Here is a 23,707-nt window from a genome sequence, read left to right as displayed (position 1 = left end):
ATTAGTGATCAATACTTCTGTAGTAATTAGTGTTTCCAGTAATTTACTTCATATATTTTATTTTATCTAAGACATTTCTATGGAACTGAAATGACGTTAGTTCTGGTCACATTTAGTACAATTAATCTTAAATTACTTTAACGCCCAATGTAAATGAAACTTTCTCAGACGTTGTTTTTCTTCTTCTGCCGTTTGCAGGAAAGCCATCGCCAAGTCGGGCCTGCAGAATGCTGCGACTCAGTCCAACGCGTCCGGACAGACGGACTCTCAGCAGCCCAACAGCACCATCGACTGGAGCGTAAGTCACGGTTTTCATTCAGAAATGAAACGCAGCTGAGTTGTATTCAATAAAACACAGACTCAACTTTAGCTTCACTTTTTGAAAAGCATCAGTTTACATTACAGAAACGTCAGAATAGATAAAGGACACATAAAATTATTCCGTCCCATTTTCATGTGTTTTCATCTTATTTTTGAGTAAAAGGTAAATGGATGTTTGTAAAACACAACTATTAAAAGAAAAATACTTTTGCCTAACACTTTCCATTCAAGATAAATTAGAATTAAATTATAAATATGTAATTTAAAGTTTCATGTTAAAAAAATTACGAAAGTGCCCATTGGAGGCCAAAATTATTTCAAGGGCCACAAAGGACCCCAGGGCCACACTTTGGATATCGCTGCCATATAGAGTGATACATTTTTCAGCCATATCATCCATCAGTTTGGGATCTAAACTCTGTTTGACTCTGGATTGGTTCCCAGTGGATCATTTTTGTGTATTTTGGGATGCAGGAGAACGCCCAGTACGGGGAACACATCTGGTTCGAAGCCAGTGTTTCTGGAGACTTCTGTTACGTTGGAGAACAATTCTGCGTTGCCAAGTCTCTGGTGAGTTCACCTCCACTGGTTTGGTTCTGGTCCCAGACAGCGGGAAAAGAGGAGCGACTCTAGCAGGGCCGGCCCAAGCCTTTCTGGGGCCCTAAGCATGGTTTGGGAAAATGACCCTGACTCACCGTGAACCCGATCTGTTTTCCAGCAAAAGTCTGTACCTCGGATGAAATGTGCTGGCTGTAAGATATCGGTGCACGTCATGTGCATGGAGCAGCTGGAGAAGGTAAATGAGCTCCAGGTCAGCACCTCGTCTCAGACGTCTCTCCTTCCCAGCTCAACGTTTCTGTCCTCTGCCCAGATTAACTTCAGGTGCAAACCGTCGTTCAGGGAACCAGTGTCTCGAGCCGTCCGAGAGGTCAGCGGCGCATGTTCACGATCTGAAAGTGTTCACTGTTATGTTGAGGTAAATAGTGCTCTGAAAAATGTCTCGTTCTCCAGGCCAACGTCGTTCGACATCACTGGGTCCACAGGAGACGGCAGACTGGGAAGTGTCGGCAGTGTGGGAAGGTTGGTCTCTGACTGGATGAGTTTTTACCCTGTTTCTAAACCAGATTTACTAATTTCTTACAGTAGTTCTTCTCCTTATAGTTGTTTTCCCTCTAAAATTATCACTGGTTTGGGGACATTTAGCAGTTTATGAATGTTCTTTTACGTTGCTGGAAAAACAAAAAGTTCATCAGAACGTCTCAGGAACAAGAATACCATGCTAAGACTTTAGGCAGTAGCTTAAAAATATAGGAATAAATCTAACATTTTCCACATCAACTTATGAAACAACCATTCAAACTTTAAGCAACTTGTTTCTGTTTTTGTAATTGTTTTAAGTTTGAGTTTTTTTTCCCCCATTTTCCATCAGGATGTTCAGCTTAGTAATAATGTGACACACTCTAAATTCTGACCTCAAGAGAAGTTCTGAAATGTGTTTGATTTAAACTACTCTCACCCCCACAGTTTTATCTCCACATGTACATTTTATAAATCAAAACGTTGGTATTTCTCTCCACTTTCACCCATTTTCTCTTTCACTGTCGCAGGACTTACAGTTTTCCATCAGTTTGGCAATAAGTGCAGAGAGCTCACACCCAAACTCTAATTCACTCCCATTGTTTTTAGCTCAATATCTTTCTTTCTAAAATAAAACTGAAGGCTCTCTTTAACCTTTCGTACCTCCTAAATAAAACTCCGTAGACACATAAAAAGGTGTATGAATGGCCACTAAAAGGTTCTAACACTCGTGGTTCAAGAATTTTTCTGAAACAACTTATAGTTTTTACACATCGACCGTTTGAGGCTGGTGAATGAAACGGTGCTGTAGGCTCCCTAAAAAAGGAGGGAGTCGCCATAGCAACCACACACAGTAGCTGCTGCAGAGTTTCTGCTGCTGGTTACATTCAGAAACTGTTTCAAGAGTTTAGAGCGGAAAGTTTTCTAAAATAAGATGGTGAAATGGGTATGAATTATGAACAGCTTTAAGAAAGTATTTCTCTGTAATTTTATGTGTTATATTGATTGTATGTTTTCTGTATATGTGTTGCTTGACATATTTAAGCAAATGCTCTTTAGTATAATGTTTTTTCATCATAGTATAATTTATTTTTGATCTATGGCCTCTATATTGTATTTGTTTATTTTATAGTTACTTTAATTTTGAATTTATCATGTGATCAATGTACGTCATGTATGTTTTAGTTTGTGTTGAATGTGTGAACCTCAGGAAGAGTAGATGCAGAAAACTGCAACTGATGGAGATCTAATGAATTTATCCAGCAGTTTTCTAGTCATACTGACCACCGGTCAATGGGCAACTTGCATATCAACTTGTGCAAGGAGGAAACTGGAATCAAACCTTTGAGTTTCAGATCGACAGCTTCTCTAATTACCTCCATCATGTCACCAACAGGGCTTCCAGCAGAAGTTTACATTTCACAGCAAAGAGATCGTAGCCATCAGCTGCTCGTGGTGCAAACAGGCGGTGAGTTAACGTCGTTAACATCAAACTCCAGGTAACTTCCTGCCAGCTGACTCTCCGTCTCCGTTTCAGTATCACAACAAGGTGACGTGCTTCATGCTGCAGCAGATAGAGGAGTGCTGCTCTCTGGGGGCCCACGCTGCCGTCATCGTCCCTCCAACATGGATTATCAGAGTCCGCAAGCCGCAGGTATTTACTGTCCAGAAATGTTATTTACTCAGCCTCCTGGGTTTAAGCTCCAGATATTTCCTCTTTTTCCTGTCTGTGATCCAGACTTCCCCATCAACCTTTAAACTGGTCTGGAGATCCAGACTGTCTCATTTCATTTTGTTCTTGCTGCTTTTTCACTCAATTTTTATGATTGCATATTAGGGTCACTTTATATGGGGGGAAAAATTAGGTGTAAGTTTCCATCAAAAAACTAAAAAGTTTTGAGATTAGTCAAATTTTCTAGAAACATTTTTATAAAAAAAAAAAAAAAAGAAAAAATAAATTTCTGAGTTTCAAAATTAAAGACTTTCAACTTTTAAAACTCAGAAATGTCCAGGTTTTTTCTAGAAAATTCTGAAATTAATCTTGAAATTTCTGAGTTTATTTCTTGCAAATTTTCACCTTGTTTTTTCCAGAAAATTTCTGAGACTAATCTCAAAATTTCAGAACTTTTTTCTTTCCAAATTTTAACTTCTGAAGCTCAGAAATTTCCTTATTTTTTATAGAAATTTTCTGAGATTAATTTTAACATTTTAGATTTTTTATGGATATTTATTACTCCCTTTTTTCTTCCTACAGTTCCTCTAACATGCCATTGTAAATTTTAAAGTCCTGTCTGCCAAAAAACGGTGAAACGTTTACCAAATCCCTGACACATGAACCTCAGTTTATCTTGTTTGACCAACAAAGATAAATAATCTGCTTATAAATTAGAGCAGACTTTATCTTCATTTATTTAATTTCTCTTTGGAATCAATAAAGAATTTTTTAATTGAATTTCTAGTAACTCTATCCTCAGTCTAACTTCCACCAAAAAATCTCATTTTTTATTGATCCTTCTGTCTGAAGACTGATCAGTTGCTCAAAGTGTAGAGAAAAATCTGCAGTTGATGATAGTTTCTATTTTTTCTGCAGACGTCTCTGAAATCCAGTAAAAAGAAGAAACGGACGTCACTGAAGTGCAACAAGTCGACCAAGAAGGGAGCAGAGGTCAGCAAAAAGCCGCTTTATGTGCTGAGCAAAATGCATTAAATAAAGAATCTTCTTGCTTAGTGAATGCAGTTTGGTCAGTAATGACATTGGATGTAGCTTTTTTTGGTTCATAGTGACTTTGAATGCAGCATTTTGTTTAAAATTGAATTGAATGCAGCGTTTTGCATCATGTGTCCGCTCACTTCCTGATCTTTTGGTCGCTCTTCAGCTCCAGGATGGCCGCTGGAAGCCCTTCCTGGTGAAGCCCCTCCCCTCCCAGCTAATGAAGCCTCTGCTGGTGTTTGTCAATCCGAAAAGCGGCGGGAATCAGGTAGTTTTCATTTTGGTTCACATCAAGATCCTGAATGTTCTCAGGAACCAGCTGTGCCAAAATGTATTGATAAAACTCATTATCAAACTGTTAAAATATTAATAAATACTGACTATCTTTTCACATTGATCAGTTCCTTCATTTGTTTTTCTGATCTTTACAATGAAAAACTATTAAAACTCTGCAGCTGACTTGCCGCCTTCCACCTCTTCTTCTTCAGGGAGCAAAGATCATCCAGTCGTTCATGTGGTACCTGAACCCTCGGCAGGTGTTTGACCTGACCAAAGGAGGACCCAGAGAGGGGTAAGCAGTCTTCCTCACTCGTTGTCATTCCTCATTGGAAGCTCAAACATTTCAGTCAGATCCGTTTCTCTGCTCCCTGCAGGCTGGAAATGTACTCCAAAGTTCCCAACCTGCGGATCCTGGCCTGCGGTGGCGACGGCACCGTGAGTTAAACGATGAATAAAACAGAGCTGTGAATAAAACAGATCCTGTGGTCACATGACCTCTGACCGTTCAGGTGGGATGGATCCTGTCCGTGTTGGACCAGCTGAAGCTCCGCCCCCAGCCTCCGGTCGCCATCCTTCCTCTGGGGACGGGAAACGACCTGGCCAGGACGCTGAACTGGGGAGGGGTGAGTCCAGTCGCTTCGCTGCTGCTGTTTAAAGTTTTATTTTGTTTGTTCCGATTTAGAAATACAGCTGCAACTAATGATTATTAGTTACCGATTATTCTGATAATCAATTAATCGGATAAAAAAACTGCAATTTGAGGAGTTCTTGGTAGAACAAAATGTATTTTTTCTACTGGCTTCATTGCTGCTCTGAGCATCTTCTCTCAGTAAATTACCTTTTTTTGTCTTAGCTAGTGATTAATCAATTACTATATTAGTAAACGATTATTTCAGTAATCGATTAATCACAATTGATCGTTTCAGCCCTGTTTAGAAATGTAAACTTTAGGTTAAGACCCTGAGCATAAATAAAGATGTTTTCCAGTCATCCTGCTGTGCTCCGGTCTCAGGGTTACACCGACGAACCGATCACAAAGATCCTGTCGCACGTGGAGGACGGGAACGTTGTCCAGCTGGACCGATGGAACCTCAACGTGGAACCGAACACCGAGGCTCGACCCGAGGAGCGAGATGAGCAGCAGACCGACAAGGTCAGCTCTGGTTTGGCGTAGATGAAACCGAGCGTTCCCTCAGCTGCGTCACGGTTCGTTTACGTTTGCTTTTCAGCTCCCGATCGATGTCTTCAACAACTACTTCAGCCTGGGCTTCGACGCTCACGTCACACTGGGCTTCCACGAATCCAGAGGTCAGTTTTAGTTTAGTTTTTATGAGCTATAGTAGCAGTTTAAGTTTTTTCATACTTTGGTTAATTTTTAGGTGCAGAATTCAAAAGGAAGAGACAGTTTTCCAAAAATGTACTTAATTATTGTTGAACAATCAACTGGTGTTGCCATTTTGCAGGCTAGTGTTTCGTTTTAGCTGCCAAGTTCTCAACATAACATGCTATATCTCAAAGTTACGTGTGAAATATAAAAGAAAAAGGGACACAGTGCTTTACTATTAATTGTCAACACTACAACAACTAGATTACAATGTTATGTTTAATAAAAAAATAGCAAGGGAGAGGGAAGTAGGTCAGCTAAGCTAGCTTGACTTTATCATGTAGATGCTCTGTGGAATTTGATGAGATTCGGTTCAGTTAAAAAATAAAAAATGGGGACCTAAACACCAAGTCTCTGACAGATCATCAGTAGAGCAGTTTAAATTATCTAACCAACCACTGCTTATTGGTAATCGCAAAATAAACATCAAGCCTAAAAACATAAAACTGTAATGGACTGAATGTTCTTTGTGTGATATATATATATATATATATATATATATATGAAAAATCATTTATATATCAGGATTTATCATTCAGTTGTTGTTTGGTCAAACACAGAACTTCAGTTTGAGCTAAATATTGCGTTGTTGGCTATATATTTTTAATTGCTGCCTGGTTTTTAATCAAACACTAAATATACCAGAATCCTAACAGGAATCCCATTTTCTCCTGTTTTGTGTTTTCAGAGGCCAATCCAGAGAAGTTCAACAGCCGCTTCAGGAATAAGATGTTCTACGCTGGGGTGAGTCCGGCTCTCATCCTGCTCCTTCAGTCCATCCCCTCAAACGTCTTACATCCATTCATATGTGGGGTTTTTTTTCTTTAGACGGCCTTTTCGGACTTCCTGAGCGGCAGCTCCAAAGACCTCGCCAAACACATCAGAGTGGTGGTGAGTGCAGGCAGCGACCAGGTTCTCCGTTTTCTCAGAACTGAGCAGAATTTAAAAACAGCCACTGGTTTTCATTTCTGAAGCTCAGAGAACCGGTATTTCGCTCTGTGCATCATTTTCCATCACCGGGTCAGATTGAGGTCTGACACACTGCTGCAGACGCAGGTTTTGGTTTTATTTCTATCTGAACAAACCTGCATTCAGAGAGAATAAAACACATTTAAGTGACATTGCAGAGCCTTTTGTATCCAACGAGCTACAACAAAGCTTCATCCATTTCAATAACATCAGCAGGCTTTGTTACTGCCTCTCTTCTGTCCCTTTCATAGCCTGTGAGATGCATTATCCCACCCAGGCTTCGTGTTCGCTGTGACACAACCACAGGATATATTAGTATTTCTCTTTAAAATCAACAATTCTCTATTCTAGGTGTATCACAGCTGTGATGTGGCAGGTATTCAAAACAAAAATATAAACAATCAGGCTCAATGTTAGACCAACATATGTGTGCCTGCTAGTCAGTGGTGGGTTATTCTAACTAGAAATTTAGTTACGCTAACCCTAAAGAATAATTGTTCTGCTAATGCTATAGCGCTACATCATCGTTTTGTGTTGGTGGAAGTTAATGCTAAAGCTCTAACTTCAGTTCCAAATTATACAATACATGAACTGGAAAGACTACAACCATCAAACACAAATTTAATTTTGACATTATAATTTACACATTTTGTTGTGTTTATGTGTATATCTTGTTCTCTGCTGTCGGTGTTTTATTTTCTTCCAGCATGTACAAACAACTGTTTAAATGAAGTTATTTGGGGGGGAAATACAGAGTGTGAACGTCTGATGGGCCATTTAAATTTCCGCAAGAAAACTTTTCCAGAAAAAACTCAAAAATTTCAAATGTCCAAAGCTTTTGATTTTCTAAACTCAGAAATTACCAAATTTTTCTAGAAAATTTCTGAGATTAATCTCAAAATTCTTGTTTTTTTTCTAGCAAATGTTTGACTTTTGGAACTAAGAACTTCTCTTGTTTTTGATTGAAAATTTTTGAAATGAATCTCAAAACTTAAAGTTTTTGACAGAAATGTATTTAATTACATTGCCCTAATATGCAGTTGTACAAATGGAACTGCTGCGTAAACAATGTTGACACATTTCAAAATAAGAGCATGCTTATAAACCACTCATTACTTGAAGAAAAACACAAACGTCAAACTTTATTCAAATGAAAGTTCACAAAACAGCCAAGTAAATTATCGCTCTGGAAACATCTATTTAGGGGAAGCTCAGTGCTAAGCTAAATGGTTTCAAAGTTAGCTGAACAAAAAATTAGCAGATTATTAGAAGTCTACACACCACTGCTGGCAGAAAGTCAAGATTTCGTCCTGAAATTTGATTGTTTAGAAGCAGCAAAATGGAAAGAATAAGGATGTGAAAGCTGGAATACGAGTCTCTCTGAAGCTGCAGGTTTTCCTTTGTGTTTTTCAGCCTCTTTTGCTTAATATCTATTGTTTTTCAGTCATTTTCCCTCTTTTATTGAAATATTTTTGTTTATTTCCCTGATTTACTTCAGCTGAGCTGTGATTTTATTTATCTGCACACGAGTGTGTTCTGGTCGTCTCACCTTTAAACCCGGTTGTATTTTCTCAAAGTGTGATGGCACGGATCTGACGGCCAAAGTCCAGGAGATGAAGCTGCAGTGCCTCCTCTTCCTCAACATTCCCAGGTAGTAGAACAGTAGAGGAATATTTTTTACAGAGCGTTAAAGCATTGCCTCTGTGTTTCCAGTGACTCATTTAAACTCTTTGGGTCGTTCTTGTTTTTTCTGCAGGTACTGTGCCGGCACCACGCCGTGGGGAAACCCCAGTGAGAGTCAAGACTTCGAGCCTCAGCGTCACGATGATGGCTGCATAGAGGTCATCGGGTTCACCATGACTTCTCTGGTGAGGTCAAAGTTCAATCACTGCGATCACATGGATTGGCTGCTAATTTTTTATTTCAGTATAAATGCTTCTGGCTATGTGACTTGGCAAAAAAGAAATCTTACCCTAGATAAAAACTTAAAGCAACAGCTATTCAGTCAAAAGGACAACACTTCCTTGGTTAGAGCACCTGTGTCAAACATAAGGCCCGCGGGCCAAATCCGGCCCGTCACAGCTTTTTATGTGGCCGTCTAGGCTCCAGACTTATGCATAAATAGAACCTTCAAGATAACCGTTGTGTGCTTAAATATGACTTTATTAATCAAACCAGTGGTTTTTAACCATTTACTGCCAAATTACTTTAGTCAATATTTCCAGCAGTCCTCCCTGCAACTCGGCTCCTTCAGACTAGCCAGCAGCAATTAGCAGACAGCTGGTGGAACTGAGCTTCTGGTGAACTCATTATAGGAGCTACTTCTCAGTGGGACGCTGATAAAACGTTGCTAAAAGGTTAATAGAGGAGCCATGTTGTTATGACTTCCTGAAGGCGGAGTTTCAGAAACGGCAGGAGCTTTTAAAGAGACAGAGGCCCAATTTCAAAGCATTAAATTGCAAAGTCAAATTTCTTTTTAGTCATATTTGATATGTACAGCATTCTTATAACTACTGAAGGCAACCTAGTTAAAATGGCCTATATGCATAATACTGCCCCTCTAAGTGTCATCACTTTAAGCCACCTGCTCATTTTTCCCTATGCTTTGTGTGCAGGCGACGCTGCAGGTGGGCGGCCACGGCGAGCGTCTTCACCAGTGCAAAGAGGTGACCCTCACCACCTTCAAGTCCATCCCCATGCAGGTGGACGGCGAGCCCTGCAAGCTGGCGCCATCCATCATCCGCATCAACCTGCGGAACCAGGCCAACATGGTCCAGAAGGCCAAGCGAAGGATCTCCATGCCGCATCTGAACGAGTAAGAGTCGGGACTGAGCGGTGCTAAATTCAGGAGGAGATGTTTTGTTGTTAACGGAGTGCCTCAGGGCTTTGTTCTTAGCCCATTTCTGAAGCCCCAAATGATTTAAAGGGATCCACAAGTAGTTGAACATAATGGCCTAAATATGTCGTAATTTTCCTTTTAACTAAAAAGTTGCTGTTTGTTATATGCCAAAACTATAATTACTTCAAATTATAGTTGGTCCGTTGGAATCTACAGAGTAAACACAGGAAGGCTGCAGTCCGATCGAGTTCAACGAGCTCCGGTTCAAATTAAAAAGGCTCAATAGCGTTACTAATCGCTGTTTGGGCTGCGCGGAGCTAGCGCAGTCAGACCTGTAGATGTCATTTACCCATAATGCATTGCAGTGTGAACAACACATTGGTGTGACAATATCTTATTAATGTTTATAAAAACTAAACAACTTACAGTATTGTTTTTACATCTAAAATAAATTGTCTATTGTTACAACTAATTGTGGTTCCTTTTAAAGTTAAAAATTTGTGAGTACACTGCAAAAACACAAAATATTACCAAGTGTATGTATTTCATCTAATTGTTAATGCAAAAATCTTAGTAGACTTGAAATAAGACAAACTAACTTAAAAGTAACTTTTTTTAGCAAGATGTAGGAGCTTGTTTTAAGTATGTAATTCCTCAATATTGATGAAAAAGTACTAGTACCACTGGCAGATTATTTCACTTATAAAAATAAAATTTTCCCATGTTACAAGTTAATTTATCTGCCAATGGATAAATTAACTGGCAGATATATATTGATATAAGGAATCGAAATATGAAGGAATATAGATTCCTTCATCAATATTAAGGAATTATTTACTTAAAACAAGCCTCTATGTCTTGCTGAAAAGTTACTTTTAAATTTGTTTAACTTACAAAGATATTTGCACTAGAAATTAGACCAAAATTACTTGGTAAGATTTTGTGTTTTTGCAGTGTACTGTTGGACATGAGCAGGTTTTTCTTTAACACGAGAGTCAGAGGCGTAGCTCTTGCTTGTCTCGGTCCGTGTTGTGTTCTTGAAACGTTCTGTGTGTGTGTGTGTGTCCTCTTTAGGTTAGTGTGTAAATGTCAGTGTGTGTGTGTTTGTGCGCAGCCAGCAGCCGGTTCCTGAGAAGCTGCAGATCCGGGTGAACCGGATCAGCATGGCGGCGTACGAGGCTCTGCATTACGACAAGGACCAGCTGAAGGAGGCCTGTGAGTGCTGCACTCCGGTTTTACTCTCCTCACACTTTAAAACTGAAATCCAGCTGATTAATCGGTTTAGTTGTGATTAATCGATTATTGAGATAATCGTCTAACTAATTTAGTGATCAATTAATCATTAACTAGAGTATGCAGACTCAAAAAATGCTATTTGCTGAAAGAAAAACATTCAGAGCAGTAATTCAGCTAAAACTGTAGAAAAACTACATAGATTTTGCATTTAAGATGAAGATCTTTTTCAGTAAAAAAACAGATAAACTTCTATGAAGCAACTTTTGCTTTACAATTATTATTTAGTTAATCTGAAAGATGATAATCAGATTCATCCAACACTGTATCAATGTTAAGCCCAGCAGAAAGAACTGAACTTTTCACATTTTGAAGGTTTTTTTGCTGCATATTCAAGTAATGAAATGTGTATTTTTTTTATTTTAAAAAATTATTTAAAAATAATGTTTTATTTGCATTTTTTACTGTATTTATTATAATGTGTAAAAAAATTGTGGTTAAATTAAAAAATGACTATGTTTAATCATCAGAATAATCAATAAAATCAATTAATTGTCAGAATAATTGATAATCGGTTGCTAAAATAAGCGTTAGTTACAACCCTGATATCCTGCCCTTCATTCATTGTGAAACTGACTTGATGTTTTTGAAAAAAATAGATTTTATCTCAGACTGACCTGAGATTTAATCACTGATTTTAGATGACTGGCTCTGGATTTGGTTCTTATTTCCAGTAAAAATCCCTGAAATGACTCCAAACTGAACCAGGACAGAATTAATTAATTCAATTTGGTCCCAACTGGACACACAACCTGCATTTTAAAGAATTTAAACTATTAGCGTCCAAACTTTTTGACATGAGGGCTGAAAAATGTCACATTTTGGCATTATTATTAAATAAAATTACAAAATCTAAACCCAGAGATGATAAATGTGACGATCGTTTGTGCAGCGACGCCGCTGGGAGTCATCGTCGTCCCTGGCGACAGCGACCTGGAGATGTGCCGGCTGCACATTGAGCGTCTCCAGGACAACCCGGACCAGGAAGTAGAGCAGGTGCGTACCTGGTTATCCAGGTGTTGCTGGTGATGGTGGAGCAGATCTGGGTTAGGAAGAACCGGGTTTCATCCTGGTTCTCTTTCTGATCCTGCAGGACGGAGATGAGATGAAAGGAGAGAGTCTGTCGTCACAAAAACTCTCCATCAACTGGTGTTTCCTGGACTGTAAGCCTCACACTCAACATCTTACCTGAGATCCTGACCAATCCTGACCGGGCTTTCTGTTTCCAGGTACGACTGCAGATCGGTTCTACAGGATCGACCGGGCTCAGGTAGGACCAGAGGTTTCTGCTCTTGCAGGCCTTCAGGAAACAAAACATTTTACCTTTATGACCTGAGTGACCTTAGTGTTTTCCTGAGTGTTTTCTTTGTTCAACGGATCACAAATTAGCAACTGATGCCAAGTTAAATAAGACTCAGCTTTATATTTTTACTTAATTCTGGCCCATGACAGTCAGAACCAGAACCCAGTGGAGGTTCTGGACGGGTCTAGTCCACTCTGTGAGCAAGACTGATTGAAAGTATTTTAATTTTAATTTCTCAAATTTAAATAAAACTTAATGTTTATCAGCTTGGAGGAAAATGATAGTCTTTATTTAAAATTATTTGTATTAATTATTAACTACTTTAGTGATTAATAAAAATATTAATGTAAGTGGCAGCTTTGTGTATTACTTTACACACTTTAATTTTAAATATGCCAATATTTACGGTGTTTTACTCTGCATGATTTGGGACCAAAATTGCATTTTCAGCTGCTGCAGTTTGTATTCACACCTCACTGAATGAAACAAACCAAAACCTTTAAAAAAAACAGTTCCCCTCCTCACCTGTGGGGGCGCTGCACCAAGAACCAGTAAAGGAAATGACACACAAACCTATGAAAAAGACATTAGCACAACTTGCTTCTTCACTCAAAGTGAACAAAAATTAAGTTAGATTTTAGCAGTTGTATTTTAGCTGACTATTTTAGACATTTTCTAGGTAAAAAAAATTGCTAATAATTTAGTCACGTTCCAAAGAAAATATTTGTTTTTACTAGACTTCTTTAATTAAAGACAATTTTCCTGACATTAAAAATTAAAACTGAATCTGAGTTGATGTGAGACTTGATGTTTTTCTTATTTTTCGCCCCAGGAACACCTGAACTACGTGACGGAGATCTCTCAGGATGAGCTCTACATCCTGGACCCGGAGCTGGTGGCGAAGGAGACCGTGGGAACCTCCCCCAGTATGCCGGACCAGTTCTCCTTCCCCTGCTCCCCCTCGTCACCCACCTCTCCCAGGTGAGTTTCTTTCTGATCCATCTGCTAAAATCTAAGAACATGTCCAGGAACTTGTCAGTTTAGTTTGACATTTATCAAGATTAAAGCTTATAAACAGACTCTCCTTTAAAGGGGATTTATCATCCAAAGTTTTGCAGGTTAATGTTTTTTTGATGCCTGGAAAATGAATCCTCTCCCTGTTAAGTCACATTCGTCAGGCAATGTGACGTTGCCTAGCAACCCCAGCAGAGTTCTGCCCGTTACCTAGCAACCCAAGCAGAGTTCCAGCCAGTTTCGTCGGCTGGTTTGGCCGCTTTATAATGGCAGCTGGAAAAGACGAGTTTTTTGTTGACTTACCATTCAGAAACCACTTGCTGAATTCTTATTGTTTGTGCAGGAGGCTCCACTTTCGCTTTTCAAAGATGTAAGGTTGTATAATTGCGCATCTGTTTGCAGCCATTTTCACGTTTGACTGGAAATATTGAGTTGGGGGCAGTGGTCAACAGTAGCTTATTTGGATTTAAAGTGATAAGATGCCCTAAAACAGTTCTGACCGAGCATTATCATTCAGAATGATTTTGTGCAAAGCATGTAATGAACATGCTTAGTATAGGCCAGTGGTCAGTCCTCGAGGGACAGCATCCTGCATGTTTTAGTTCTTTCCCTGGTTTAACTGCCCTGGATCCATTGATGGCTCGTTAGAAGGCCTAAGAAGAACATTGACTTGCTGAGGAGGCTGTTACTACCACCAGGAACAGAACTGAAACATGCAGGACGCCAGCCCTCGAGGACCGACTTTGGGCACCACTGGAATAGGCCGTAGATCTATCCTAATGTGTTCCAGGAATCATAGTAGGTTACCTTTAAGTGAGCAGAGCGCCTTCTGCTGGAGGAAGTTGGTACTGCAGCAGTTCATCGTCTCAGATAATAGGGGGGTCATTTAATGCAGAAATCAGTAATGAACTGAGCTCCAGCTGCTGTTTAGAATGCTGTTGCCATGGAGACACTCATCTGTCTCTGCGTTGGTCACTCAGTCATGATCGATTGGTCCCCGAGGACAAACTGGAGGACAGACAGTGAAGAGCGTGTGTCTGTGTTTCAGGCAGAGGAAGAGGATCTCCAGTGACAGTTCGGTGTCAGAGGCTTTGACCCAGACCTCACCTAAAACTACTCTGCAAAGGTAAACACACACACACACACACACACACACACACACACACACACACACACACACACACACACACACACACACACACACACACACACAACGCCTCGCTGGACAGCTGGGATGGAGGAAGTTTTCACGTCCAATATTCTGGTACCTGGAGCTGTTAGAGGCTTCATTTCTGCTACAGTTTCCTGTCCAAGCAGTCGGAGGTTGCTGTCATCTGTTGAACTGATCTGGATCATTGGTTCTGTTCTGGAGACTAAAGGACTCTTTAAATGGAGTGATGGTTCTGATCCAAGTCTGGCTTCTGTTTGTAGTTCTGCTGTGAGTCTTGGCTCTGTTCCGAGTCAGGAACTTGTTCAACACTAGAGACTCGTTCTCTCTCAGGAGTCCGGTCCGCGTCGCACAACAGTCGGACTTTAGACTGAAACTCAGAAAAGGAACCAAAGTCCATAGAAAAACTCTGACCGATCTCTGAGAAGTCCAGATGATCCAGAACCGTTTGACTAAACCCAGAACAAAATAAATTAAATATTGTTTTTTTTTTTAAATCAAAGTTTTAATGTTTAACAATCGTTTGTATTTCCTAGTTTGCGACTCAAATGATGACCAAAAATAAAACTCATGTTCAGCTTGTTTCAAAATCATGAGAAAAGAAGCTGAATATTGATTCAGAGAAAATGAACCATCAGACATGATCCGATGGTTCTGATCCAGACCAGTTCTGGAAAGCATCTCCTGACTGATCCGAATGGAAAACAAACCGACTCAGATCAGTTTCTGAGAACTTCCTCCAGCCCTGACCGTCTGCAGAGAGACCAGAGCGCCCCCTGCTGGAGTGGCTCCGTCTGTGTCGTGTGTGAAGCGAAGAACCGCCTGTAGGTCCCGCTAACTTCCTCCCGCTGTCATGTCTGCTGTTTCCTGTCTGTGATATGAAGGAGAGGAGCAAAGATAATCAGTGTCGATCGCTCCGTTACGACCACGGCTGATTTCAGACCAGCTGTTAGGTAGGACCAACCTGTCTCTGTCCTCCCGGTTCCTCCTGGCTCCTCCTGGTTTTTCCTGGTTCCTCCTGGCTCCTCCTGGTTTTTCCTGGTTCCTCCTGGCTCCTCCTGGTTTTTCCTGTTTCCTCCTGGCTCCTCCTGGTTTTTCCTGGTTCCTCCTGGCTCCTCCTGGTTTTTCCTGTTTCCTCCTGGCTCCTCCTGGTTTTTCCTGGTTCCTCCTGGCTCCTCCTGGTTTTTCCTGTTTCCTCCTGGCTCCTCCTGGTTTTTCCTGTTTCCTCCTGGTTCCTCTTGCATTATCCTGTTTCCTCCCGGTTCCTCCTGGCTCCTCCTGGCTCCTCCTCTGCTCTGGGTTCTGCTTTGTGCTGATGCCTCTGTCTAAACGTCTTTCTGCAAAACTTGCTAAGCTCTGCAGGAGGAGATGATGTGCAGCTGTGGAGAAGCGGCTTTGCCTTCGTTTCTGATTATGTGTTTGTATGTTGATGCATTCAGACTGAGAGGCTGGTTTTAACTTCTCACAGTTTCTGCTTCAGATGCCCTGCAGAAAAAACGGTTCAAGAGAAACTCCAGAAAACAGAAGAGCAGAATAGATTTAAACAGTCTTAAATTGTGCTCCTGAGAAATCAAATACTTTTTAAGTTTTATTTCATTTATATACTTGTGTGTATATATATATATATATATATATATATATATATATATATATATATATATATATTCTATGTTTTAATTAATTGGAACAAAGTTTATTTATTTTAGAAACCAAATGCATTTTTTTTATTTTCTTTATGTTTATATTTTTATTCAACTGATTTAAACATTTTTTGGGAAAAAATACTTTTTAAAAATCAGATGTTTACTTTTCTTATATATATATCTATATATAGATATATATATATATATCTTCAAGTAATTTCTAAATTTATTTCTGAAATCAAATTATTTCTTACATTTTCATTTTAATATCACTATTACTATTATAAATGTTTTTGTTATAAATCAATTCTTTTTATTTTCTTATCTTTAAATTAGAAATGAAAAGTGTTTATGATTGGACAAGCTCTAACTGCTGCTCAATCTTCATTCTTCAACAAAAAGTTACAGGAAAAACAAAACGATCTAAAATCCAGAACTTTTGAAACTGGAAATAAAATTAAATTCAAACAGGTTCAAAACATTGAGTACTGCCACCTACTGGACAGAAGCAGAACAGACTGTAGTAGATATTTGCAGGGGGGGAAAAGGCGTCTTAGTTTTATATAAACACTGGAGATTATTTAAAAATAATGAAACAAATGCATGCTGGGAAGGTTCAGACCAAAGCAGTAGATAATCTCCTCTCTGTGTGTTTTGGCTTTAACATGTTGCGGTGTGGGAGCAGGGAGGGTCTGTGGGGTGCACAGATTCCCTGAGTAGTAAAGGGTTTTACTGTGGTGTTTGCTGGTTGATGTTTTAATGGAGGTCAAAGGTCAACTTTGAATATCTTCTCACTCTCCTTCCGGTTGGTTCTGATTCTGTCCTCTGTCTCCTCACAGAACCTCCACTGCTACCTCACAGGACCCTGAAAAAGGTAAATCTGACCTGTTGGAGATTAGTGAGTCAATTTAAGGTTAATTGATGTTATCGATTGACAAAGGATTCATTTACAATCCAGAATTATTTCTTATATCAAGAGGCCTGACATAACATAAACGGCTACATTTTGAATAATACGCTGCTTCGTCGAGCAGCTCGGCTGAATGACCATTAATGAGGTGAAATGTTACTTAAAGAGCGTTTACATTTTAAAACGGAACCGCATAAAGTGCGTTTTCCATCCCACACCGGACTCCGTTTGTCTTTATCGTTATGGTTTGGCCCCGCCATCTTTGTTTCTGGCTCTGCTTCTAGAGGACCAGCGGCGCCCTCTGCAGGATGGCGGCCAAACTACAAAACTAAAAGGTCTACTCTAAGCGGATTAGTTACAAGATTTGAACTCATTTAATCTAATAAACCATTACTCATCAGTTTATTGTAAATCGTCATGATCTTAACTTACTGTTTAAATCACTTTAGACTACGGGTGTCTAAACATTTTGTCACCTGGACCAAAATCTTCAGCTCAAAAGCACTGCGGGTCAAATAAATATATTTTTTAAAAACTAAGTCACCAAAGTGATGGGTTTTTAACATACTCAACAATAAACTAATAAACTAAGCATGAGCGTTTTTAAATTAAACAATTAAACAAGATTTTTTGTTGTAGAAAAGGGATTGCAGATCCAAAATTTAATGTTTTCCTTATTAAATGAAATGCATCCAGTCTACTTATTTTGGGCTTGATGAAAACTGAAAAAAAAAATATATATTTTGTAGTATTTTCCCAGCAAAATAAAATAAAATAAAAACAAGATCTAGGTCAGTCTTCATGTGATATTTTTAGGTTTTAATAAAGCAATTAAAAACGGCTTTAGGTGCAACAATTTGTACTTTAGAGTTTAAGTCAATGAGTAAATGTTACTATAACAGTAGAAGAAAACCGGAAAAACCCATGTAAAATTTTTGTAAGTAGATTTTAGTTTAAAAGTCGTAGTTTTGTCCTAATTGATCTGATTCACAAAATCAGTCCAGGGGCCGCCCCCTTGTTTTAGGTCTTTATTAAGATGCAAAAACGAAGCAACATTTCTTAAATGCTTTGTGTTCTAGATGTGGCCACTAGATGGCGCTGCTCCTTTGGTTTTCAAGCCTTCATCTGTTTCTGTTTTTTAGATGCGGAGCTGATCAGCTGCATCAAGAATGAGAACCTGAGCAGGGTGAGTCTGCAGACTTCAGATCAGATCTGAAACTGGGAGAAATACTGAGACCTGTTCCTTTTACCGCCGGATAGTTATGTCATTCACTGATGTAACAAGGACCTACAGACACCCAGGAGAAACAAAAATGTTAAAATTTTATTTCAAAGTTTCTATTTGCTCAACACAGATTGGCTGAAACAGTTGGGTAAAATCTTGAATTTAACAATTTGATAGTTTTTCCGTATAACTATAGTTTTTTCTTTTTTCTGGGCTAAGACTTGGTGTAAAACATAAAAATAAATAAAGTTAAACGTATCGGATCCAGATTCTAATAAATGTAGTGTTTTTTCTTCAGTTTCTCTTAATATTTAGTATAAAATATGAAAGAAAAAATAAAACAAGCTAGAAATTATTTAAAAAAATGTTTTTGTTTCTTCAGCTTTGAAGTTGAGAGAAAATACAATTTCAGTGGTTTTCTTGGATCCATAACTTAGAAAATATTTTTTTTCTTTGTTTTTTGCAAATATTTAATGTAAAAAAAAAAAAACAAGTTAGAAAGAATTAAATTTATTTACTTTTTAATTTCTTTAGTTTAGTAGTTAAGACAATCTCACTTTGTTTTTTTTCTCCATCCAGATTTGAGTAAATATATTTTTTTGTTTGTTTTTTTTTGTGCTAATATTTAGTGTAAATCAATGAAAAAATAAGAATTTTTTGTAGTTTCTCTAGCATTTCATTGGTTTTTTGGGATTCATACATTAAATCAGAGTTTTAGCCTTCACCTGTTTGCGGTTTTAATGCTCAGTATTGTCTAAACATTACACAAAGCCTTTAAGTGCTTAATTTTTCTAACTTTTACTAACAATATCAAACCTCTACAAAGTTTGGGATAATTAAGTTAAAATTAAGGTATAGATTTTAAAGTGGATCACAAAATACCAGGATCTGAACAACATTAGAGGCATCTTCTCTGTTATATTTTAGCACATTTTAACCTTATTGCATTAAAGTTAGTTTAGTTAAAACTGCAGAGTTTCAGTTCAGTGAAATTCCCAGTTTTTATAGATTAGTTGAACCTCAAATGAATATTTTCCACTGTGAACCAGGTTAATACTTTTCCTTCCACCAAACTTTAACCTGAAGCTTTGTTTTAACTGTATAACTTCAGCAGCTTTTTATATGATGTTGTAAATGATGCAGATTTATCTCTAAATGTGTCTGTTTCCTCCTGCAGCTGACGGAGCTCCACCAGCAGGGGGCAGAGCTGGCGCTGCAGGACGCAGACGGCCGCTCGCTGCTGCATCACGCCGTCCAGACCGGCAGCAAAGACATCGTCAAGTACCTCATCGAAAACGGTGAGACGCTCCAAACGCTGCTGTTGAATCAGAAAACCAGCGGTCATGGTTGGGATTAGAGCTGGGAGATCACCATGGCAACAGAAGCAGAACATTGAACGCTATATTTGCTTCGCATCGCTCCTATTTTAAGCTGTCAGGAAGTCTTGAATGGCAGTTTGGGCTTTAAATCTGCAGCATGGGCAGTTGCCCAGGGCGGTATTTGAAATTTAAAATTTATGATTTTGTCCCCCCCTTTTTTTTCCATCTTCCCTCCAACTTCCTGAGGCCTTCATAGTTGTGTTCAGATAAAAATGAAGCAGAAATGTTTGATAATTTTCCAGTAAAACATCTGCAGGTTTTTCACCTCAGCCTGAATGAAATGATAAAAACATGATTGTTTAACTCGTCTCGTCTTCATCAGTTTCGACTGATCGCTTCTCTGTTTCATCACTTCATCAAACATCTTTATATCTGAAGAGTTTGTAGCTTCAGTTTCTGAGTTTGTTTTCTTCTCCCGTCAGTTCCTGCCTCCCACCTGGACCTCGCAGAGACGGAGACGTGAGTCCACTTTGTTCTTTTAACCCGGCTGAAGTTTTGTTTTTGTTCTGTCCAAACGAAGCCCAAACGTTCCAGGAAGTGAATCCGTTTCTCCCGGTTGTGTTCCAGAGGAGAGACGGCGCTCCATAAAGCCGCCGCTCTCTGCCAGAGGAGCATCTGTCACTTCCTGGTGGAGGCGGGGGCGTCGCTCATGAAGACAGACCTGCAGGTAAACTCACCTGGAGCACAAAGACAGATTTCCCACACTACTGTCATCGAAACGTTAATTCATTTATTCTGCTTTAGAAAAAGTTTTCAGTTTCTCAGTTTGCAAATAAATTTAGTTTGTTTTTTTAGACTTGTGTACGTTTTCATCAATTTGAAGCCTCATAGTTGCAGTTTTCATCTGTTTTAACAGATAACTGGGTTGGACTACTTTTAAACGGCATATTAGAAAAAAAGTTAATAAAAATCATATCAAAGCAAAATGTGGGTATATTGGTGCGTTATTTGTCGCAAACTGTAATGTGCTGAACCCTAAATCTTTGTTTTCTCAAATCTCCATGTCAGAGTTTTTATAAGTAATGATTTTTAGTGATATGAAACCGAGTTTTTGTGTGGATGAAAGGCCAAAACAGATAAAAATATTCTCATATTCCCAGATCTCTGGCTGTGTGTGACTTGGCCCTGAATTCCTATCTGCGTCTGATCATTGTTTAGTGAGCTTTCCTGGAAATGTTTTGGTTCTTTCCAAACTCAAAGTCAGCAGATTAACGGTAAAGATTTAGTTTCTGGTCAGCAGCTGCTTCCTGCTGTATGAAGCCATTTTTTTTTTCTGCTGGCAGGACGGCGGCCACCAGCCCGATCCGTGCCTCCGCACTTTAAATGGGTCTGCAGCAGTATTTGACCCACTTCTATAAAGTGATTAATGTTGTGTGTCAGTGAGAAACGAAGCTCTGCAGGATTCCCCGGGCTTCATCCTCTACACACAAAAGCCTTGGCTCACCGTCGCCATGGTGAAGCCAGTGGTAACAGGAAACAGCCCATAATCTGAGCTTTCTCTCCTCCGCTACACAAATAAAGAGTTTATGTGTTATTTAGAGTCCAGAGTTGGTGCTGAGCGGGAATTCACCGCAGGAGTTTAGACGGGCTGAGAGGCTTCTCCTCCTCCATTTCTCACACCATCCATCCGTCCGTCCGTCCGTTTTGTCCTCAAGCTACTTTTTCAGATGAAAAGATCAGATTTTGTCACGTTATCTTTAACTTTCGAGTTCAGAACGGTTCCCAGCTCCTGGATGTTAGCTTACTGTTACTGCACTTGAATGAATCAGATGATTTAAAGCTTCTCTCAATTTATCTTTAATCATTCATCAGTGTTAGGAAGAACACATTTCTGCTGCTAACCTGCCTGTTAGCGTAGCTTGTAGCTCAGCCAGTATCCCAACAGCTAACCTTTTAGTTAGTATGACCATTACCTTAGATTTTGGCTCAACAGTTAATCACCTAATCTTCTAATAAAGTACATTAACTGTTCAGCTAGCAATAGCAGTTAGCCTAGCTTTAACCACAGATATTGGCCTAGGCTAGCTATTCCCTAGCTTTTTATCCAGCTATCTATTAGCACCTGGTTGCAGATGCTTGTAAAGCTCTACCATTCCCCCTGGCAGTTAACACAACCATTAGCGTAGCAGTTAGCTTAGGGGTTTTTACAGCCATTAGCCAAGTCATTACTAAACACTACTTGTTAGCCTGCCATTTTGTCTAACAGTCAAATCTGGTTATTGTTTCTTTTTAATACTTTTAAAATATTGAGGTACCTGGTTTGTATTTTTGTGTTTTTGATTTTTTTTTGTTTTTAAGAAATCTTGACTTTTTTTTGTTAAGTTTGTATTAAAGTCACTACAAAAAATAAAAAATTGAGTAGTCACACTACAAGAATAAAGTTCTGAATATATTGAAATAATAAGTATATGTAAGGTCATAGCATTACAAGAAAATAGTCATAATATTTCATCTTTATTCTCATATGATTATTTATATTACCTCAACTTTTAACTTTATTTTTGTACAACTTTATTCTTGTAATAGTATAGCTTTACTCATAATATTATGACTTTATTCTCATTTTGACTTAATTCTTATAATACTGACTGTATTCTCGAATTAGTATGAGTTTATTCTTCTAAGATTATTCTCTCAATACTATGACTTCATTCTCAAGATGTTACTTTATTCTTGTATTTTGACTTTATTCTCATATTATTTCACCTTTATTCTCATAATTTGACTATTCTAGTACCAGTTTATTTTCATAATTAAATTTTTTTCATTTTTTTTAGGATGTTCCTAATACTCACATGTAATAGTGTGATTTTTATTGTAATGTTTGTGCTGTAGAGGAAGAATATTACAGTAGGAACTAATAGGAAATAAAATAAACTAAAGCCACCCGTTGCTCTCGTCTTTCAGGGCGACACTCCCAAACATCGGGCCGCCAAGGCTGACGACCAGGAACTGGCCAACTACCTGGAGAACTGCCAACATTACCAGATGATCCAGAGAGAGGACCAGGAGACGGCAGTGTGACCCTTTCTCCTCCCGGCTCTGTTGGGTTTTTTTTGTTCTCATTCTCCACAGAGCTCCGTCTGTCGGAATGTAAACTGAACAGATCCTCTCTGCTGTCGGAGCCAGATGGATTCTTCTTCTTCTTTTTCTTTTTTTTTGTGCTTTAACTGATGAGAGACGAGGCGTCTTGATGAATCCGGTTGCCTGAAGATAGCTCTGTCCTGTGGCTGAACTGAGCAACACAAAAGGCTTGTGGACACTAAAACAAACTCAAACTAGTTTTTATTTTCAAGCCACAAGGACGCGCAGAGAGAGCGACGCAGCTGCTGGCTACCAACAGCAACAGCATTCATGTTTCTGCAGCTTTCATATCCAATAAAGCAAAATGTGTCTTCTGTTAAGCTTCTAGTGACCTTTTGGATGTTCACTGCAAATAAATAAATGTTTGGATATTTAATGTAGACAGCGATGAATTTAAATATTTATGATCAGATTGTAGAGATAAACTCACTTTGCCTGTAATCAGAGTTTTTAATGTTTTACTGTCTGTTACAGAGGAGCGCTTTCGTTTTGATGTCTGTGGACTGTAAATATTCACGAAGCCGGTAGTTTGTTAAAAAGAAGCCGAATCCAGATTCTGCCAAAGCAGCCCGATGATTATAACGAGCTTCTGCGTCAGTCAGGAGATTCTTATCACTGTAAGATATTCATGTAAGGATTGTTTGGTTTCATCATTTCTGAGTGACCTGCAATAAAGCATGTCGGCAACAAAATTATTTGGTTTTCATGAAGCAAAACTGATGAATGTTCCCCTATTTCAGCCTAAATGATAAGTAACCAAGATTAAGAAACAAACATCTAAAATAAACAATTCTGAGATTAGTCAAATTGTGAGACTAAAGTCAAAATTCTGATAAAAAAAATATAAAAAATTATGAGATTAAAGTGAAAATTCTAAGTCAAAATTCTAATTAAAATCAACACCTTGGACCCTGAGAAAAAATTTAAATATTCTGAGACTGAAATCAGAATTCTGAGGAAAAAAATCTGAATTTTGAAGTAAAAGTTAAAATTTTGAGAGGAAAAATAGAATTGTGAGATGAAAGTCAAATTTCTGAGATTAAAATCAAAATTCTGAGAAAAATTCTCAAAAGAATTTCGAGATTAAAATCAGTAATTGTTTTTAGTTG

The 23,707-nt window shown here is 38.7% G+C and overlaps 1 protein-coding gene across 2 annotated transcripts in view; it reads left to right on the top strand.

Moving 5' to 3' along the window:
* The window catches only part of dgkzb (diacylglycerol kinase, zeta b), a 54,184-nt gene extending 30,894 nt beyond the window's left edge, over positions 1-23,290 (top strand). The window contains exons 3-34 of one of the 2 annotated variants that reach the window (XM_088006170.1): positions 199-298; positions 796-891; positions 1,040-1,117; positions 1,193-1,249; positions 1,333-1,401; positions 2,795-2,866; positions 2,936-3,052; positions 3,989-4,063; positions 4,275-4,376; positions 4,597-4,679; positions 4,762-4,822; positions 4,897-5,010; positions 5,400-5,540; positions 5,617-5,695; positions 6,460-6,515; positions 6,600-6,662; positions 8,318-8,391; positions 8,497-8,608; positions 9,356-9,555; positions 10,694-10,794; positions 11,765-11,868; positions 11,966-12,035; positions 12,102-12,142; positions 13,008-13,156; positions 14,238-14,315; positions 15,242-15,310; positions 16,840-16,874; positions 18,053-18,096; positions 19,313-19,433; positions 19,937-19,973; positions 20,082-20,181; positions 22,422-23,290. In XM_088006170.1, coding sequence (XP_087862296.1) covers positions 199-298; positions 796-891; positions 1,040-1,117; positions 1,193-1,249; positions 1,333-1,401; positions 2,795-2,866; positions 2,936-3,052; positions 3,989-4,063; positions 4,275-4,376; positions 4,597-4,679; positions 4,762-4,822; positions 4,897-5,010; positions 5,400-5,540; positions 5,617-5,695; positions 6,460-6,515; positions 6,600-6,662; positions 8,318-8,391; positions 8,497-8,608; positions 9,356-9,555; positions 10,694-10,794; positions 11,765-11,868; positions 11,966-12,035; positions 12,102-12,142; positions 13,008-13,156; positions 14,238-14,315; positions 15,242-15,310; positions 16,840-16,874; positions 18,053-18,096; positions 19,313-19,433; positions 19,937-19,973; positions 20,082-20,181; positions 22,422-22,538 — 2,815 coding nt within the window. In that variant the 3' untranslated portion in view covers positions 22,539-23,290. The remainder of the gene's footprint in view (positions 1-198; positions 299-795; positions 892-1,039; positions 1,118-1,192; positions 1,250-1,332; positions 1,402-2,794; positions 2,867-2,935; positions 3,053-3,988; positions 4,064-4,274; positions 4,377-4,596; positions 4,680-4,761; positions 4,823-4,896; positions 5,011-5,399; positions 5,541-5,616; positions 5,696-6,459; positions 6,516-6,599; positions 6,663-8,317; positions 8,392-8,496; positions 8,609-9,355; positions 9,556-10,693; positions 10,795-11,764; positions 11,869-11,965; positions 12,036-12,101; positions 12,143-13,007; positions 13,157-14,237; positions 14,316-15,241; positions 15,311-16,839; positions 16,875-18,052; positions 18,097-19,312; positions 19,434-19,936; positions 19,974-20,081; positions 20,182-22,421) is intronic. The other variant, XM_014993967.2, reaches the window with a different exon arrangement.
* Positions 23,291-23,707: the final 417 nt, after the last annotated feature.

The sequence above is a fragment of the Poecilia mexicana genome, unplaced genomic scaffold (genome assembly GCF_051168715.1).
Source record: "Poecilia mexicana isolate PSO_F unplaced genomic scaffold, ASM5116871v1 scaffold_6, whole genome shotgun sequence".
In the NCBI taxonomy this organism is placed as follows: domain Eukaryota; kingdom Metazoa; phylum Chordata; class Actinopteri; order Cyprinodontiformes; family Poeciliidae; genus Poecilia; species Poecilia mexicana.
Note: the sequence above shows the minus strand (reverse complement) of the source record. Positions and strands in the feature narration are given on the sequence as shown.